The sequence below is a fragment of the Thunnus thynnus genome, chromosome 18 (assembly GCF_963924715.1).
Source record: "Thunnus thynnus chromosome 18, fThuThy2.1, whole genome shotgun sequence".
NCBI lineage: Eukaryota > Metazoa > Chordata > Actinopteri > Scombriformes > Scombridae > Thunnus > Thunnus thynnus.
The window spans coordinates 6,178,572-6,198,658 of NC_089534.1; the positions used below are offsets into that span (position 1 = coordinate 6,178,572).

The window sequence follows — 20,087 nt, forward strand, 5'->3', positions numbered from 1 at the left end:
TGAAGGTTCAAAAAGCAGATTTATTGTCTGTCAGCTTGTTCCAGTTCTTCATCAAAGCTACACAGTGAATATGCTAATATTAAAACACAACATCAAATGGAAATATTCTAGATGTTCAGCATTTTAGACACATTTCCTTGAAATTCAGCCTGATATATTGGGTATCTTTGAAAATGTAGAAGTGAATACAAAGTTCTGTGGGTTTCAATAATGTTAGGGTAATGTTAGGACTTGTAGAGATGGAGAAACTGATCAGTCATCACATAATAGTCTTAATACAGCGAATGAAACTGCATACAAACAAGCAAAAAATAAGAAAGTAGTGTAGATTCTGTTATAAATCCTGTTTGATAATAGCGCATTTGTCATGACATACAACCTTTTTTATGCTGTCTTCAAGCATATCCGTGTGAATCTTCAGCCTGATTCATTTTGTGGTTCATGGAGTCTTCTCCGAAGTTGATGATGTGTTTCAGCGCGCTTAGGATCAGTGAGTCAGTGTCATTGTTGAGGTCGATTTCTTCAGAGTAGCTTTTCACGGGGAAGATGCAGTTCATTGGGATACCCACATCTGCACTGAACTGCTCCATCTACGTTTAAAAAAAACACATCTCAGATGCAAAAAAAAAAGCCCCAAAGCTTTTGTGCTCACTGCACCGATCAAATCATTTGGACCAATATTGACCTTGTTAAGCAGAGAGGGTATTTGCCAGACATAATCAATCCATTATTTCAAAGAATATAGCTGGTGATTGATGATTTACCAACAAGTATTGTGTGTGCTATCCCACACATACTCAGTCTTGTTTGCCATACAAGCAACTACTCTTCAGAGACAAACTACAGTTGCCATTGTCTTTATAATAAAGGAACATGACACCCAGTGCAGCGGTTTGGCTCATTGATGTGTTTTTAATAGTTTCTGGACAACAACAGAGGTCTACGGCACAGAAGAATAATATATATCAGGCTTTGGATACACACACAATACTTGTTAGTAGATCCGTTTATTGCTAGTTTGGCTCCAAACATGAGATTTGTTGACAATAAGAAAAATACAGAAAATCGCCAGACGTGTACTTTAAAGTTAAGGCAGTTTACTGTGAAACTGAAGGTGTTGACAACGTCATTTTTCTTTAGCTAACAGTACCAAAATTGTTTTTTTACATTGAATTTAATGTACCTTCTCCTTCATATCGGCGGACTTGTAGACTATCTTTAAATCTTTGATCTCAAGACAGTGATCAATTTTGGTGAGAATGGCCACTTGAGGAATCCCTGCCAAGACAACAGATGGAAAACTAATGAGTCCCATAACTGAGATAAATATAAACTGACTACAGCTGCTGTTCTCTGTGATGAAGGAAATTACAAACAAACATACAGGTGAGTGTTTCAAAATTCTGGTACCACATTCAGATGATGTCTTTCAAGTATCATCTTACATGTAGAAATATTGATTAGTGCTCTCACCTAGCTGACTGGCTGCAGTCCTGATTTCCTTAATCTTCTGCACAGTTTCGACTGGCATTAGACTTATGTTGTTGGCAGGAATGACACAAACCAGGACATCCACTGTATCGTTGGGATTTACTGTTGCGTTGTAGAATTGGTCGCCTTCTGACAATTTAGATTCAGGATTGAACTGGAAAACAAAGTTAAATCCACCTAAATAATGGCAGCTGCAATATGTTTAATCAAATATAATAAACATATACAGTATCAGTCAGTATCAGTTTAACTGGTACTGTAATTCAAAATAATCTTGTTAATTATACTGATGAATGTCTCCAGTGTTTGCAGTGACTATACCTTGTAATTCTCCTTCACATGTCCCTTCAAAGCCAGTTTAATGTCGTCCACAAGGACACCTTTGTCTTTGCTTAGGCCCATGATGTCATTGAAGACAAAAGGGTGAAAGGTGTTCGGGGTTTCCTTTTCGATCTTGTAGGTTGTGTACTGTCAACCACAAATGGAGAAAAGAGAAGTTATTGTGATCACTAGAGAGCAAGAATAGACACATCAATACCCAGCTACCATAAAGTAAATAGTATTAGATTAGTGTGTCGGATTAATCAGTTTAATTTTGTTAGTTCACATTTTTAGGGTTTAAAGGACCAGTGTGTAAGATTTAGGGGATCTACTGAAATGGAATATAATATTGATAAGTATGTTTTCATTAGTTTATAATCACGTGAAATTAAAAATCGTTGTACTTTTGTTACGTTAGAATGAACCCTTTATATCTACATAGGGAGTGGGTCCCCTTCCACGGTGCCCACCATGTTGCACTGCCATGTTTTCATAGTAGCCCAGAATGGACAAATTAAACACCGGTTCTAGAGAGGGCCTTTTATGTTTTTCGTGAGTTTCATGGCCACCGTAGGTTCTCCTACACAGTTGAAAGGGTGAGGTTGAGGGAAGAGGGATTCAGTTGGTTGCAATCTGCAACCTCACCACTAGATGCCACTAAATCCTAAACAAGGGTCCTTTAAACTTTCTAAACTTCGTTCAGTTACCACAGAATGAGGAATCATAAACTGACTTCACAAGTATTTTGTGATCTTACGGGTGTTTACTGTCTGCCTGGTATTAGAACCTCTTTTCCCGGGGAGAAACCAACATTTAAATCCAGTATTTCTACAGTGGTGTACAGTCTAGACGACAACAGTTGGGCCATATTTGTAGATCTGTTTCTGAAAAGCTGGGCACAGTTCCCGGTCAGACAGTTAACAGCTGTGCAATCTCAAAAATACCTTGTATGATGCAAACTGCTGCCAGAAGACAAGTAAAATAATGTTCTGAGGCCACATGTGGACTTATGGGATATGGGGTTTGTTAACAGTTATCAAACACAGAAAAATTGAATAAGCAATATTGAATCTTTGTTTTTTAAAATACCTTCCTTATCTGTCTGTTAACAAAACAAACAAACAAAAAAAGAAACAAAACAACAAAAAAACAAAAAAGGGGGAGATATGACAGGCTTGGATACTGCACACATTTATGCATATATATGTGTGTGTATGAACACATTAGAGTATATGCTACTTACAGGAAGTAGCCAGATAACATCATCAGTAATATAGTCGCCAGTCTGTTTGAAGAGGGGGACAAGCTGATAAATAAACTTCTGATCCTAACCAAAGTCCACTTTTTCTCAAGTATATCTTTCATATTCCTTATTTTGTTACTTTCTCCATAAACTGCACTTCTTGAATTTTACTTTTCCATCTCATATAAAATCACATATCTACCATCACAAAATAGTCCCGTTTGCTTTCACACCACAAACAAAGCGTGCCAAAGCCCAACTGGAACCAGATCCACCTTTTCAGGTGGTCTTGGTCTAATTGGTCTGCACCAGAGTTTGATTGACAGCTCTCACTACAGCTTAAACGAACCAAACAGGAAAACACCCCAACGTTCATGTCAACAGGTTAAATGTGAAAGCACCCTGAAGGTCATGAGAAGGTCTGCTCCCTGTAAAATCCTGGGGCACTTGTTTGTATGTAATCATTGTCAAAATTATGCAGAGAAAGAAAAAATATCAAACATAAATAAGAACACAGAAGTCAGAGTTTCCATTGATGAGGGAAAGCTGTGAATGCCTCTTTATTCTGTTGGTGGCACTGTTCAGTTTGGAGATTCAGACCTGAGTAACAAGCTTTAAATTGCTCAATCTGAAGCATGGAAGAGTAAGTCTGATCTCAACAAGAAATGACAGCACTCATCATTTGTTCAAGAACCTAAAATATTTTTCCTGACAAGTGGCCTCCAGTGGACATAGGTCTCCAGACGGTCCACTGCTTGTGCTCAGCTGCAAGTTCTTTACCACTGATAAGTCGGGTGGATGGATGGACGTATGAAGCTGTGCTTTACAGACCTACTCTTTCCTACCTTCTCTTTCTTTTTAACTGAAGCTGTTTTAGTTGCCTACACTTAACCAGACCACAGAGGCAGAAGAATAATTTCCTGTATGTGAGCAGATGATATGTATGATTTATGCTTTTATAACACTTTAGGATGTTCAGTTCATAAACAGGAAGTCAGTGGGTTCCTGTAGCTGCTGCAGCAGTCAAAGCTTCCTGACAATTTCAGGCCTTTAACACTTTATTTGCAGCAGCATTTTCACTGCTGCACATTTTTATAGACTCATCTTTCTGAGTAATAGTTGCATTGTTGGATTGTTCTATTGTTGTCTTGCAAATGATGCAAAGTTTGATTTCCCTGTTACAAATACATCTTATTATTGTTATTAATACTATTATTATCAGTGCTATAATACGGAGCCAAGAGGCTCAATCAAGTTTCATAAAGGTTTGCAAAGTTTTTATATGACATACTACCTGTGGGATGTTTTCTTACTTTATCAACACAATCAAACTTGCTTCATACCGTTTTGGTGAAAGAGTCACCAAAGGTGTTATCCGCCAAGGCCAGTGCGCACATTCTGCCTTTTAAGACACTTCGAACAGAGTTGATGAAACTGGACTTTCCAGCTCCAGTTGGTCCATGAAGAAGAATCCTGAGCTGCCGACCTTCGATGTGAGGTTTGTAGTTCTTCACATACTGCAGAGCGCTCTGTTTGTCACTGCTCAGAGAAGGAAACATCACATTAGAGTTTAAACTTAAGTGCAGTTTTACAGAGTTAATTTGTGCAGTTTGTGCTGTGAAGGTGGAAACACACTCACCTCCAGTTTATTTCTCTCCATGGTGTGTCGAGAACTGACAAATACAGGACACAAGTTCACATAAGACAAAAGATTATGAAGAAATACCTTCATCATGCAGCAATGAGCAATTTTCTTTGAATTTAAAAATTAAAAAAATAGTCTTACATGGAGACGGCTTAGGTTTTTTAGAGCCTTTTCCTCCCATAGCTGGAGAGTAAACAGTCACACAAAAAGTTTTAAACTCATCTTTGAAGGAAATATTTAGGTTTAGCTGTAAAGCTACACTTTGATGGAAAAAATAAATTAATAATAATTACTTGTAATAATATTACTAAAACCCTGCAACAGCAAATTAGATCTTTCTGTATCTAAATAAAAAATGTTTCAGTGTCATTTTCAGTGCAAATATAAAAAGTCACATTATTAAAAAACATAATGTTGATTCAAACCATCGAAAATTATGGTGCAAATGAATAAACTTAATCAGTGTACAAAATGTGATCAGTTTTATTAACTGTCATATTGAGTGACACTGAACAAAAGATATCGAAATTATTCATTATCAGAAAAATGATTAACTAAAGAAAATAAATGACCAAAAACCAGACTTTAAATGAATCAAACTAAAGTAAATTACACTAAATAGACTCAAAATCTCAAAATTATAAAGCTTTTTCAAATACACTTAATTTTGTCCTGTTATTCTTACAATGATCATGTTTTGTTTAGTTTTTCTATTCAGCAATAAGCACAATATTGATATTTAAAACAAACATAAAACAGTTTAACAATCACAGGAAACAATAATTTAATCACACATTTGAGGATAAATATGATTGAAACTTTCTACCTGTGTTGTTGTTGTTGTCCTGCTCGAACAAAGTCAAAGACTGAATGTGAGCCTTGGACTAAGTGTGGTAATTTATAGTCTCCTGTAACGTCAGTACAGTAATTAACATATTAAATTATCCTCCCACTCCTATTGTACTTGTATTTTGTAGACTCACATGACAGAAGACACGTTCATCTCGTTCTCTTCAGACCACAAACTGCACATTCAGTTTCATTTTCATCAGGATGTTTTGTCTTTGTGTCTGAACTGATCTGTTGCAGATCGAAACAACATCACAGATAGTGGGAAACATTTTCAGTAAAACTGAAAGAGGAAGCAACATTGATTTTAATTGTTATCACCACTAAACTTCATGCTAGCTTAACATATTGTCAGCCTGCTAGTTAGTTTGTCTTCTTAAATGCATGATGCAATCCACTTTCAAAATCAGTTAGGATTTTAAAATTTCTGCAGTCTGAGCCCGGTTTAAGATGAGGTAGCTGAGGGTGGTTATGTGACTGTTGATTGGTGGGATGAGTAGCATGCTGGTGGTGATAGCACCATGCTGGCTAGTTTGATATGATGTTAGCTGCAGGCCCACTGCCAGGATGAAGTGATGAGTTTTTCATCAAAAAAAATAATTTATTTGTAGACTCACAAATACAGGACACAAGTTCACATAAGACAAAAGATTATGAAGAAAAACCTTCATCATGCAGCAATGAGCAATTTTCTTTGAATTTAAAAATTAAGAAAATAGTCTTACATGGAGACGGCTCAGGTGATTTAGAGACTTCTCCTCCCATAGCTGGAGAGTAAACAGTCACACAAAAAGTTTTAAACTCATCTTTGAAGAAAATATTTAGGTTTAGCTGTAAAGCTACACTTTGATGGAAAAAATAAATTAATAATAATTACTTGTAATAATATTACTAAAACCCTGCAACAGCAAATTAGATCTTTCTGTACCTAAATTGAAAATGTTTTAGTGTCATTTTCAGTGCAAATATAAAAAGTCACATTATTAAAAAACATAATGTTGATTCAAACCATTGAAAATTATGGTACAAATTAATAAACTTAATCAGTGTACAAAATGTGATCAGTTTTATTAACTGTCATACTGAGTGCCACTGAATAAAACACATTGAAATTATTCATTATCAGAAAAATGATTAACTAAAGAAAATAAATGACCAAAAACCAGACTTTAAATGAATCAAACTAAAGTAAATTACACTAAATAGACTCAAAATGTTCATGCTAGCTTAACATATTGTTAGACTCCTAGTTAGTTTGTCTTCTTAAATGCATGATGCAATCCACTTTCAAAATCAGTTAGGATTTTAAAACTTCTGCAGTCTGAGCCCGGTTTAAGATGAGGTAGCTGAGGGTGGTTATGTGACTATTGATTGGTGGGATGAGTAGCATGCTGGTGGTGATAACACCATGCTGGCTAGTTTGATATGATGTTAGCTGCAGGCCCGGTGCCAGGATGAAGTGATGAGTTTTTCATCAAAAAAATTAATTTATTTAACTGTGTAATAGCCTCAGAAAGGCTAAATAACAACATTAGGCTACTGTTTCAAAATCAAAGAATACATCTATTAATCAGAGCACTCACACAAGAAAATAGAGGCATGCTGCCCTCTGCTGGAGCTCTGTGATGATACATCCTGCTGTGGCTCTGTTGAGGAGCTTCAGTCAAACTAAAGTTCACTGTCATAAGTCAGAAAAAAATCTTGCAATTAGGAGATATAAACTAGCACTAGCATAAAAACATATCAACCAAAGTAGTTTATCCCATTGTTGGGCCTCAGCCATGTGGTCAGACAAAGGCAGGCCTACTTGGAAACTTGGAAACGTGACCACAAGGCTGCCTTTTCCCTTTAATCCCTATAACGAAGGAAGAGCGACAAAAGGCTGCTCAAACAGACTACAACTCCCAGCCTGCCCTGCAGTTAGCACCTTGGTGCGAGATCTGGAATAGCCCAAACTCTCGTCTCTCATTGGCAGAGATGCTCAAACACCACAGTCCTGGAAACGCAGCCATGACATCACCTCAGCTATAAGTGCCAGCCGCACAGATACACCCATTGCCTTTCCATTTTAGCCGTGCCGCAGGAAGCTCTGCTCCCGAGTCCTTTGCTCTGCTAAGCTCCGAGGAGCATCGATGCTCGCTGCTTGTTTAGTTGTGTTCACCACACTAAGCTGATTTGTGTTGTCCCACTCAGGACTGTTGTGTATTGTGGCACCACAAGCGAGACAGCAGGTTGGTTTGTTGGTCAACAGTCAAGACAACGTGCGTTATAGACTACTGTCCATACATGCTCTTTTCTATGTGAGAAAGCAACTACAGCTTTCTCCCCACAGCTGCAGAACTCAGCCGTGAGCTGGCGTTTTTCTCTTACATGCACACACGCACATAAACACTCACACCCATTCACACATCTGGTGGAAAGATAATGTGGGACGCTCTGCCCTTCGCCATATTACCACCAGACGTGTATTTGTTAGCACACACCCTGAAATGGGTGATTGCAGAGTCTCCAACCTCCAGTCGGCGCCATCTTGCGACTAGAGACCCGTGCTGAGTAGGCACCGCCATCTTAGCTATTGTCTCTAACCAAAACACTGCGGTCACATCTGCCATTTTGATTCTTGTGTGACGTGACTCCCTCCCGTAGTCATGTCCGCCATCTTCACTCTCACGTGACGTCCACCATCTTGTCTCTCTCTCTCTCTCTCTCTCTCTCTCTCTCTCTCTCACACACACACACACACACATTCACCTGCATGTGTGTTTACAGCTGTTGTTTTATGCATGTTATTAATCCGTATTAATAATTTTATCGATTTAATCATTAAGAATTACCTTTGATAATGATCAATTATTGCTAATAACCAAATGTGCTCCTCCCAGCCCCGACACCATTAACTGAAGAAAACACTGCTGAGTATAATTAAGACTTTACTATCGTCTCTATTTACTTGTGATGGGCATTGTAATAGTATCATAAGCTACATATTTTTTAAAAATTTGATTCCCTATGTGTACATAGTGCAGAAGACTCAGGGGTATCATGTCTCTAAAAACTGAATTGTAATTAATGACATTTATTAACCAGTTGCTTTATAATTATTCTTAAGGTGTAATGATGTATTTCAGCCTGTGGGTGGTGCTGTGACCCTGTGATGAGCAGAGAAGTCCATTTCTGAAGCAGAGGAGATTATTTGAGCTTTACTGATTTAATTTATCAGAAAGAGCTTTTAACACTCTGAAGTTAACTTTACTAACAGCTTATTATCATCATTTTTATGAATGACTCATCTCTGATAACATCAATAACTGAACTAACCAGCCATAGATGCAGATTTTGACCATTTAAATGTAATGTATGTCTATATTCTGTGTCACACAATAATAAAAAAATGTGTCATAGTTTTGTTTAAATAATTGTTAAAACTGAATCTTTGCAAGAAAAAAAGCGTACTCTTTGGAGCCGTTTCTAGACAAGTTACGGTAACCACCGTCTTCATGGGTGAGGGAACATGAGAGATTGTAATTTTTTTAATGTCCGTGTTTTATTTTTCAGGGGAACTTTTTTCAGTGCCAATACAACTTCCTCCAATTCAACTGTTTCAATACCAGTGTTTCCTTTTTCAGTTCAGGTTTTACTTTCAATGCCAAAATTGAACTGTTGTTTTCTTACACAGGGACAGGGGGCTCTCCTGATTACCATGGCCTGTATGCATCTTGTGTGCTGCGCCATATCTCTCACCCTTCCAAGTTAAATTCTGCTTTGTTACATAAAAATATTAGTTTTTGAGGACCAAAAATATTCGGGGCTGAGGCCCCTGTCAACAGACAGGAAGTCAGTAGCAGGAAGCTGCTACAGCAACAGATTGGTGGCCTTAAACAGTTTATTTGGTGCTTTGGCAAAGTTTTACATTAGATAAATTCAGGATAATTTCTCACTCTCAATATCAACACAATCAATCTTACTGTACCTTTTTGGTGAGACAGTCATGTGCCGTGTTGCCCGCCATGGCCAATTTGCACATTCTGCCTTCTAAGACACTTTTAACAGAGTTAATGAAGCTGGACTCTCCAGCATCACTCTAATCCATCCCAAATATCAGTGTTATTGTTTTCCACAATACCAGCCCTTGAAAACTGAACCTCCACGAGTAAAAAATAACGGTAAGCTGCACCTTCAAGTATGTTCAAGTATATTAGTGTAAGTGCAATGCTTTAGCTGTAACTTTATATTGAACCAGACTAGTGAAAGAGGTTTATGCTATTTTATGGAACATTGTTGTTTACTTGTGATGGGCACTGTCCCTAAAAGCTGAAAGATTATTAATGCATTTATCAACCAGTGGGATGAAAATCATTCTTAAATTGCCATGATGTATTCCAGTCTGTAACTCTGAGGCAGAGGATGTTGTTTGAGCTTTACAGATTGAATTCATCAAAAGTCGTCATGAAGAGTTTTTATTTCTCCAAGCTTAAATTTATTTGAATGACTAATTTCTGATACCATATTAATAAGTTAATGGAACCTCCCACAGTTACATGACTTTTTAAAAATTATTTTAACACTCTGAGCTGTTTTTTGTCAAACAAATGAAATATAAATATATTTAATTACAGACTATTTTATTGTTGGTAGAGGTGAATTTATGCTAGAAAAATGATGACATGCATTTGTTATATAGACTGTTGTTTAGATGGTAATCAAATGCCAAACCAGCTGATAAACAACCATTTAAAAGGGTCCAAAAGGCTTTCCAAATACAGAAATACTGACAAATAAAGTACCTTTATCCAGATGTCACTTAAAAAATACATTTTAATGGTAACAATAATCACATTTGTGCTGAAGGTTCAAAAAGCAGATTTATTGTCTTTCAGCTTGTTCCAGTTCTTCATTAAAGCTACACAGTGAATATGCTAATATTAAAACACAACATCAAATGGAAATATGCTAGATGTTCAGCATTTTAGACACATTTCCTTGAAATTCAGCCTGATATATTGGGTATCTTTGCAAATGTAGAAATTAATACAAAGTTCTGTGGGTTTCAACAATGTTTGGGCAAAACAACGTGAAACCGATCAGTCATCATATAAAAGTCTTGATACAGCAAATGAAACCTCATACAAACAAGCAAAAAGTAATAAAGTAATGTAGATTCTGTTATAAATCCTGTTTGATAATAAAGCATTTGTCATGACATACAGCCTTTTTTATGTTGTCCTCAAGTATATCTGTGTGAATCTTCAGCCTGATTCATTTTGTGGTTCATGAAGTCTTCTCCGAAGTTGATGATGTGTTTCAGCGCGCTTAGGATCAGTGAGTCAGTGTCATCGTTGAGGTCGATTTCTTCAGAGTAGTTTTTCATGGGGAAGATGCAGTTCATTGGGATTCCCACATTCACACTGAATTGCTCCATCTACGTTTAAAAAAAATCACAACATCTCAGAGGTAAGAAAAAAACAAACATCCCAAGGCTTTTGTGCTCACTGCACCGATCAGTTGGACCGATAATGACCTTGTTAAGCGGAAAGAATTTCAAAGAATATGGCTGGTGATTAATGATTTACTAACACGTATTGTTTGTGCATCCAAAGCCTGATATATCTTATTCCTCTCTGTTGTAGACCTCCATTGTTGTCCAAAAACTATTGTAATTGTTTACTGAAGTTATAGTATAAAGTCAAGAGATTGTACACATGCTGAGTGGCATCTGCCACACAAGGAACGTCTTTCCTGAGAGTTCAAATCTGCAGGTTGTGATATGTAGTACAACAAGTTAGTGAAGCTGTAAACAGAACCGTGTTCCCGCACATGCTCAGTGTGCCTTGTATGGCATCCTCTCCGGGGACAAACTACAGTTGCCATCGTCTTCATAATGAAGGAACATGTCACCCAGTGCAGCGGTTTGGCTCATTGATGTGTTTTTAATAGTTTCTCGACAACAATGGAAGTATAAATTATATCAGGCTTTGGATACACACACATTTCCACTCAAGACCTTTTTTGGTGAGGAAATCATTAAGGCAGCGTATTACATTATCTGCCATTGTTCTCATGGGAAGCTCTTTGCAAAACACTAGCTCCTCGTGAAGATTATCATGAAGGAACTGAGGAAACTATCATAACTCATTAATTTGCATTGTGGAAACGGAATGGATGAAATGGAGACAAATGTTAGCAGCGGCTCGGCTAACAGCCCTTCCAGGAAGTCCAGTGCTCGCCGAACATCATCGGAGAAACACCGATTTTTTTAGGTGAAACAGCTTTAATTAGTATTTTTACCGATTTTTATCTGCATGTACGTTTATCTTTGAAGAGGAGGAGACCTCTGCGGATAATTCGGCTCCCGGTAGAAACCTGCCGAACGTCTGGATCTCACGTTATAAGAGAAATAAACAGAGCAAATGTTAGCAGCAGCTCAGCTAACAGCCCCTACTGGACATCAGGTGCTTGCTGAGAGACACTGATTTTTCAGGTGAAACTGCTTTATTCAGTGTTTTTATCTGTAATCACCAGGTCTGTTTGTTTTGGAGAGGAGGAGACCTCTGTGGATAATTGGCTCCCGGCAAAAACATCCTGAACAATGAACACTGGAGTAATCCTATCCTGTAGAAGCTGGAATGAAGACAACAACTCCCATGATCCCTTGCTACTTCACACCGTCATCACACTCCATCTTTTGTTATTGTTTTGATTGAAAGACCCCTAGCGACTGGAATTACATACTGTGCACTAAGGCTCAGTTCCAATTTTTTAACCAGATTTGATCTGTTACATATCTTCCAAGTTAGGTTGCCGTAGGTGTTGCTGTTTCTGATATCCAGATACTCTTGGGGCATAAGACAAAGAACAACAACAACAATCCAAGCAATACCAAGAAGTTTCCAGCATTTAAAAGTATTCAAAGAACCATATATAATGTATTAAAGTAGTTTAACACAGTATATACAGTATATATAAAACGAAAGCCAACCATTTTACTATAACTTGAGAAATAAGTAAAAAATCAACAAAACATGTTTATTATTAATGTTGGTCATCAACCTGTTGCTTAAAAATTGTAATGATGTATTGATGTGACGCTGCGATGGGAAGAAAAGTCAAATTCTCGAGAAGATGAGCTTGTTTGAGCTTCAGAGATTTGATTGATCAAAATATGATTCTTATTCTCATAATTTTCATGAACAACTTACACCCTCACAACATAAATAAGTGAACAAAACCTGCCACAGAGGCAGATTCTGACCTTTTAAAGGTAATTTAAGTTTGTACTCTGTACTCAGGCATTAGATAGTACAGGCACACTTAGTGAACCTCTCTGTAATTTCTTTGATGATATTAATTCATGAGCTAAACATTGTCAAGGAACTTATGTAATTCTCCATTTAGAGGCCACAGTAACATGTAAGTACTGCCAGGAAGATTTTAACCATATGTTGCCTCTATACATGCAAAGTCTAAACTTAACAATATTTTTCATGTTTTGGAATAATCAGGTACCTTCTTAGGCCACAAGAGGGCTGTGCTTGCTAGGTTATGCAGGTATTGAGTGGAAGTAAAACAATGTTTGCTTTCATTGTATATTTATACTTCATCAGTGCTACATGTATCCCAACAATACAACAGACCCAATGTAAATAGGGGGTGAAAATGCTTTTAAATATGTGTTGTGCTTGCATCTTACTCCTTTTATTTTAGGAATAATCTTGCATAGCCTATTGGGAAATACTTTTATGAAAAGATGGATGTCTGTTTCATCTCTGTATATACAGTACAGAGAAAGGCCCAGGACATGTTTAGCCTATAGTACAAAGACTGGAGGCGGGAAAAACTGCTATTGTTAGCTATTTATGGACCAACAACAGCTGAACCTGGTCACCACACAGAGCATCTCAGAAATCCTGCCCTGATAGTACATTTGTTTATAGAATGAAAATAAGATTAAGGCAGCTGTAATCAATATTTTTCATAATAATAATGTCTGAGCAGTCAGTGTGTAATGTGTTGGTTGTGGCTTGTAGTGATGAACCTGTTATGCCCCATCCACCATGTACCCAATTTAAGACTCTAAACACCTTTTAAAACAGCCAAGCCATGGGATTTATTATCATAAAGATACAACACAACAAGGACACTAAATAAGTGCAATAAACAATCAAAATACAATGGAAAAACTAAAATAACAAAATCCCAGACAGAGAGGCACAACCAGCAGTCCACAATCAAAAAGCCTCTCACTGCCCCAGGAACATTGAACATTTAAGCTCTTCTCACTGGGCCAGGTGCACCTCATTGCAGACTGATTGTAGACCTGGGTAGAGCAAAATACAAGAGGAAAGAGAAAAAACACTGTTTAACTGTTTTGGTTCAGTGTCAATGCTCTCATCATTTTCAGCTGCAGCAGACACAAAGCCATCGTGGCCCGCTGCAATCACTGCTGCAAACACACCCAAGATGGATGCGGCATGACCACCATCGAACAGGCCCTGCAGGAACTCCAGAATACCCTGAAGGGGGCATGAGCAAGGTCCCTGGTTTCACACCAGTCCACAAATACCTGCCAATGTGCCATATAGGCCCGAGAGATGGATGTGTTCTGAAACGTAGAGACAACTGCGGCAGGGAGACCCAAGCCGCTAAGTCTTACCCTCTAAACTTCCAGACCATGAGGCACTGTCACAGAACGTGGGGAGAGGATGGTGCCCCCTGCCTGACTCAGAGCTGTGGGCAGGTCAGGCACCGCCCACAGACCCGATACTGGCCAGGGGGACAACAATGGGGGGCGTTGGCCTTACTCTGGGAGAAACAGAGGGGGCCCTGGGTGTTGTCCTTGCTCAAGAAGAAGTCGGCCAAACCATCGTCTGATCTGTGCAGCTATGGCCAGGGAGATGCTCCACTCCTCCTTGAGTAGAACCCGTCTGCACATCCCGTCTGCCCCCATTTTGAGGGACCCTGGAACATGACAGGCTTTCAATGAACAGAGGTGGTGGTCTTCCCAGGTCAGGATGGATTCCACCATCCTGTACAGGGCCGGGGATCTGACACCCCCCTGTCTGTTCAGGTAGGCCACCACTGTGATGTTGTCTGACCTCACCATCATATGCTTTCCATTCAGTTCTGGAGCAAAGTGGAGAAACATCTTCTGAACTGCTGTGAGCTCCAGCAGGTTGATGTGGTGGGCTGAGCTCAGAAGCCAACACTTAAGTCCATATAACAGGTACACTGTTTTTGTGGTCATTGATACAAGAAAGCTTCACAGTTAACTTAAACCTAATGCTAAACTGCAAGCCACATGTACGTGAGCTTTGCTAACGTTAACTAGCAAAGTAATGTTCATTTAGCACATGTCATTGTATGGCTGTTTCTGAAGGCCTGATCATTAGGTTGATGTGCCAAAATTATTTTAAAACTGTGCAATAAAAGTAACTTCTTTCTTAGGAGAAAGATTTTATGTTTTTAGCTGTTATCCATCAGTAGGTTGCCGTGTCATGGAGGAATAGTAAGGAGACCTGAGGTTATGGCTCTAACTCTGGTTTACTATCGTTACTGTTCTAAGTACATAAAATGCATCTTGTAACTCTTTTTTTAAGGGCACTATAGACATAGTGTACTTTATTTATATTTGATTAATACTGATTTTAGTTTTAAATTAGTAAGTCAGTGCAATATTGCTTTCCAAAAGCTGTCACTAGCTTAGAGTTTGTCTCCAAAAATTAATTTGAGCCATTCCTGATGTAAATTCTGATCCTCTGGAAGGCTGACAAGCACAGCAGGACACTGGAAGTGCTGCTGAAAAACCAGCAACACTTCCAGTGTCCTCACCACCCAGCGGTGGTGGCCTCCTGCTAAAGCTTCCTGCAGATTTGATTTGACTTGCTGGTGTGACGAGTACTGCCTCAACACTGCTTGCTCTTGGATGGAAATCATCCCTAAATTGTAATTCATTGATTCATTGATGTATTCCAGTTTGTAACTCTGAGGCAGAGGAGGGTGTTTGAGCTTCATAGATTGAAGTCATCCGAAGTTGTCATGAAGAGTTTTTAACTAATTTCTGATACCATATAGATAATGCATACAAACAAGCAAAAAGTAATACAAATAATGTAGTTTCTGTTATAAATCCTGCTGGATAATAGCGCATTTGTCATGACATACAACCTTTTTTATGTTGTCTTCAAGCATATCCGTGTGAACCTTCCGCCTGATTCATTTTGTGGTTCATGAAGTCTTCTCCAAAGTCGATGATGTGTTTCAGAGCGCTCAGGATCAGTGAGTCGATGTCATCATTGAAGTTGATTTCTTCAGAGTAGTTTTTTACAGGGAAGATGCAGTTCATTGGGATACCCACGTCTGCACTGAACTCCTCCATCTACGTTTAAAAAAACACATCTCAGATGCAAAAAAAAAAAGCCCCAAAGCTTTTGTGCTCACTGCACCAATCAAATCATTTGGACCAATATTGACCTTATTAAGCAGAGAGGGTATTGGCCAGAGATAATCAATCCATCATTTCAAAGAATATAGCTGGCAATTGATGATTTACCAACAAACAAATTCAGTCTTGTTTGCCATACAAGCAACTACTCTCCAGAGACAAACTACAGTTGTCATTGTCTTTATAATGAAGGAACATGTCACCCAGTGCAGCGGTTTGGCTCATTGACGTGTTTTTAATAGTTTTTGGACAACAGAGGTCTATGGCACAGAGGAATAATATATATCAGGCTTTGGATACACACACAATACTTGTTAGTGGATCAGTTTATTGCTAGTTTGGCTCCAAACATGAGATTTGTTGACAATAAGAAAAATACAGAAAATTGCCAGACGTGTACTTTAAAGTTAATGCAGTTTACTGTGAAACTGAAGATGTTGACAATGTCATTTTTGTTTAGCTAACAGCACCAAAATTGTTTTTTTATATTGAATTTAATGTACCTTCTCCTTCACATAGGCGGACTTGTAGACTATCTTTAAATCTTCTTTGATTTCAGGACAGGTCTGATCAATTTTGGTGAGAATGGCCACTTGAGGAATCCCTGCCAAGACAACAGATGGAAAACTAATGAGTCCCATAACTGACATAAATATAAACTGACTACAGCTGCTGTTCTCTGTGATGACGGAAATTACAAACAAACATACAGGAAGTGAGTGTTTAAAAATTCTGGTACCACATTCAGATGATGTTTTTCAAGTATCATCTTACATGTAGAAATATTGATTAGTGCTCTCACCTAGCTGACTGGCTGCTGTCCTGATTTCCCGAATCTTCTGCACAGTTTCATCTGTCGTTAGACTTACTTTGTCGGCAGGAATGACACAAACCAGGATATCCACTGTATCGTTGGGATTTACTGTTGTGTTGTAGAATTGGTTGTCCTCTGACAACTTAGATACAGGATTGAACTGGAAAACAAAGTTAAATCCACCTAAATAATGGCAGCTGCAATATGTTTAATCAAATACAATAAACATATACAGTATCAGTCAAAAGCTTAGACACACTTTCCCATTCAGTTGAATGGGAAAGTGTGTCCAAACTTTTAACTGGTACTGTAATTCAAAATAATCTTGTTAATCATACTGATGAATGTCTCCAGTGTTTGCAATAACTATACCTTGTACTTCTCCTTCACATGTCCCTTCAAAGCCAGTTTGACATCGTCCACAAGGACACCTTTGCCTTCGCTTAGGCCCATGATGTCATTGAAGACAAAAGGGTAAAAGGTGTTCGGGGTTTCCTTTTCGATCTTGTAGGTTGTGTACTGTCAACCACAAATGGAGAAAAGAGCAGTTATTGTGATCACTAGAGAGTAAGAATGGACACATCAATACCCAGCTACCATAAAGTAAATAGTATTAGATTAGTTCAGTGTGTCTAATTAATCAGTGTAATTTTGTTAGTTCACATTTTTAGGGTTTAAAGGACCAGTGTGTAAGATTTAGGGGATCTACTGAAATGGAATATAATATTCATAAGTATGTTTTCATTAGTTTATAATCACGTGAAATTAAAAATTGTTGTACTTTTGTTACATTAGAAAGAACCCCTTATATCTACATAAGGAGTGGGTCCCCTTCCACGGTGCCCACCATGTTGCACTGCCATGTTTTTATAGTAGCCCAGAATGGACAAATTAAACACCGGCTCTAGAGAGGGCCTTTTACGTTTTTCGTGAGTTTCATGGCCACAGTGAGGTTGAGGGAAGAGGTATTCAGTTGGTTGCAATCTGCAACCTCATCACTAGATGCCACTAAATCCTAAACAAGGGTCCTTTAAACTCTCTAAACTTCGTTCAGTTACCACAGAATGAGGAATCATAAACTGACTTCACAAGTATTTTTGTGATCTTACGGGTGTTTACTGTCTGCCTGGTATTAGAACCTCTTTTCCCGGGGAGAAACCAACATTTAAATCCAGTATTTCTACAGTGGTGTACAGCAGAGACGACAACAGTTGGGCCATATTTGTAGATCTGTTTCTGAAAAGCTGGGCACAGTTCCTGGTCAGACAGTAAACACCTGTGCAATCTCAAAAATACCTTGGATCATGCAAACTGCTGCCAGAAGACAAGTAAAATAATGTTCTGAGGCCACATGTGGACTTATGGGATATGGGGTTTGTTAACGGTTGTCAAACACAGAAAAATTGAATAAGCAATATTGAATCTTTTTGTTTTTTAAAATACCTTCCTTATCTGTCTGTTAACAAAACAAACAAACAAAAAAAGAAACAAAAAAAACAACAAAAAAACAAAAAAGGGGAGATATGACAGGCTTGGATACTGCACACATTTATGCATATATATGTGTGTGTATGCACACATCAGAGTATATGCTACTTACAGGAACATCATCAGTAATATAGTCGCCTGTCTGTTTGAAGAGGTGGACAAGCTGATAAATAAACTTCTGATCCTAACCAAAGTCCACTTTTTCTCAAGCACATCTTTCATATTCCTTATTTTGTTACTTTCTCCATAAACTGCACTTCTTGAATTTTACTTTTCTATCTCATATAAAATCACATATCTACCATCACAAAATAGTCCCGTTTGCTTTCACACCACAAACCCAGCATGCCAAAACCCAACTGGAACCAGACCCACCTTTTCAGGTGGTCTCGGTCTAATTGGTCTGCACCAGAGTTTGATTGACAGCTCTCACTACAGCTTAAACGAACCGAACAGGAAAACACCCCAAGGTTCATGTCAGCAGGTTAAATGTGAAAGCGCCCTGAAGGTCATGAGAAGGTCTGCTCCCTTTAAAATCCTGGGTCACTTGTTTGTATGTAATCATTGTCAAAACTGCTTGTGCTCAGCTGCAAATTCTTTACCACTGATAAGTCGGGTGGATGGATGGACGTATGAAACTGTGCTTTACAGACCTACTCTTTCCTACCTTCTCTCTCTTTTTAACTGAAGCTGTTTTAGTTGCCTACACTTAACCAGACTACAGAGGCAGAAGAATGATTTCCTGTGTGTCAGCAGATGATATGTATGATTTATGCTCTTATAACACTTTAGGATGTTCAGTTCATAAACAGGAAGTCAGTGGTTTTCTGTAGCTGCTGCAGCAGTCAAAGCTTCCTGTCAATTTCAGGCCTTTAACACTTTATTTGCAGCAGCATTTTCACTGCTGCACATTTTTATAGACTCATCTTTCTGAATAATAGTTGCATTGTTGGATTGTTCTATTGTTGTCTTGCATATGATGCAAAGTTTGATTTCCCTGTTACAAATACATCTTATTATTGTTATTAATACTATTATTATCAGTGCTATAATACGGAGCCAAGAGGCTCAATCAAGTTTCATAAAGGTTTGCTAAGTTTTTATATGACATACTACCTGTGGGATGTTTTCTTACTTTATCAACACAATCAAACTTGCTTCATACCGTTTTGGTGAAAGAGTCACCAGAGGTGTTATCCACCAAGGCCAGTGAGCACATCTTGCCTCGAAAGATACTTTTAACAGAGTTGATGAAACTGGACTTTCCAGCTCCAACTGGTCCATGAAGAAGAATCCTGAGCTGCCGACCTTCGATGTGAGGTTTGTAGTTCTTCACATACTGCAGAGCGCTCTTTTTGTCACTGCTCAGAGAAGGAAACATCACATTAGAGTTTAAACTTAAGTGCAGTTTTACAGAGTTAATTTGTGCAGTTTGTGCTGCGAAGGTGGAGACACACTCACCTCCAGTTTATTTCTCTCCATGGTGTGTCGAGAACTGACAAATACAAGACACAAGTTCACATAAGACAAAAGATTATGAAGAAATACCTTCATCATGCAGCAATGAGCAATTTTCTTTGAATTAAAAAATTAAAAAAATAGTCTTACATGGAGGCGGCTCAGGTGATTTAGAGCCTTCTCCTCCCATAGCTGGAGAATAAACAGTCACACAAAAAGTTTTAAACTCATCATTGAAGAAAGTATTTAGGTTTAGCTGTAAAGCTACACTTTGGTAGAAAAAGTAAATTAATAATAATTACTTGTAATAACATTACTAATATGCTACAACAGCAAATTA

At 38.2% G+C, this 20,087-nt stretch overlaps 2 protein-coding genes across 3 annotated transcripts in view; both read right to left on the reverse strand.

Moving 5' to 3' along the window:
- LOC137169366 (interferon-induced protein 44-like) overlaps positions 1 to 20,087 on the reverse strand; it is a 20,930-nt gene continuing 843 nt past the window's right edge. Inside the window, exons 1-8 of one of the 2 annotated variants that reach the window (XM_067572492.1) lie at positions 5,527 to 5,866; positions 4,842 to 4,883; positions 4,695 to 4,728; positions 4,399 to 4,594; positions 1,813 to 1,959; positions 1,474 to 1,645; positions 1,184 to 1,278; positions 1 to 590 (exon numbers count right to left, since the gene is read on the reverse strand). In XM_067572492.1, the coding sequence (XP_067428593.1) occupies positions 396 to 590; positions 1,184 to 1,278; positions 1,474 to 1,645; positions 1,813 to 1,959; positions 4,399 to 4,594; positions 4,695 to 4,728; positions 4,842 to 4,881 (879 nt within the window). In that variant the 5' untranslated portion in view covers positions 4,882 to 4,883; positions 5,527 to 5,866 and the 3' untranslated portion in view covers positions 1 to 395. Of the gene's footprint in view, positions 591 to 1,183; positions 1,279 to 1,473; positions 1,646 to 1,812; positions 1,960 to 4,398; positions 4,595 to 4,694; positions 4,729 to 4,841; positions 4,884 to 5,526; positions 5,867 to 6,274; positions 6,317 to 20,087 lie in introns of those variants that run through there. The other variant, XM_067572493.1, reaches the window with a different exon arrangement.
- The window catches only part of LOC137169362 (interferon-induced protein 44-like), a 20,454-nt gene continuing 13,995 nt past the window's right edge, over positions 13,629 to 20,087 (reverse strand). The window contains exons 2-9 of the mRNA XM_067572482.1: positions 19,898 to 19,939; positions 19,751 to 19,784; positions 19,455 to 19,650; positions 17,174 to 17,320; positions 16,790 to 16,961; positions 16,491 to 16,591; positions 15,711 to 15,921; positions 13,629 to 13,863 (exon numbers count right to left, since the gene is read on the reverse strand). Of these exons, the coding sequence (XP_067428583.1) occupies positions 15,727 to 15,921; positions 16,491 to 16,591; positions 16,790 to 16,961; positions 17,174 to 17,320; positions 19,455 to 19,650; positions 19,751 to 19,784; positions 19,898 to 19,937 (885 nt within the window). The 5' untranslated portion in view covers positions 19,938 to 19,939 and the 3' untranslated portion in view covers positions 13,629 to 13,863; positions 15,711 to 15,726. The remainder of the gene's footprint in view (positions 13,864 to 15,710; positions 15,922 to 16,490; positions 16,592 to 16,789; positions 16,962 to 17,173; positions 17,321 to 19,454; positions 19,651 to 19,750; positions 19,785 to 19,897; positions 19,940 to 20,087) is intronic.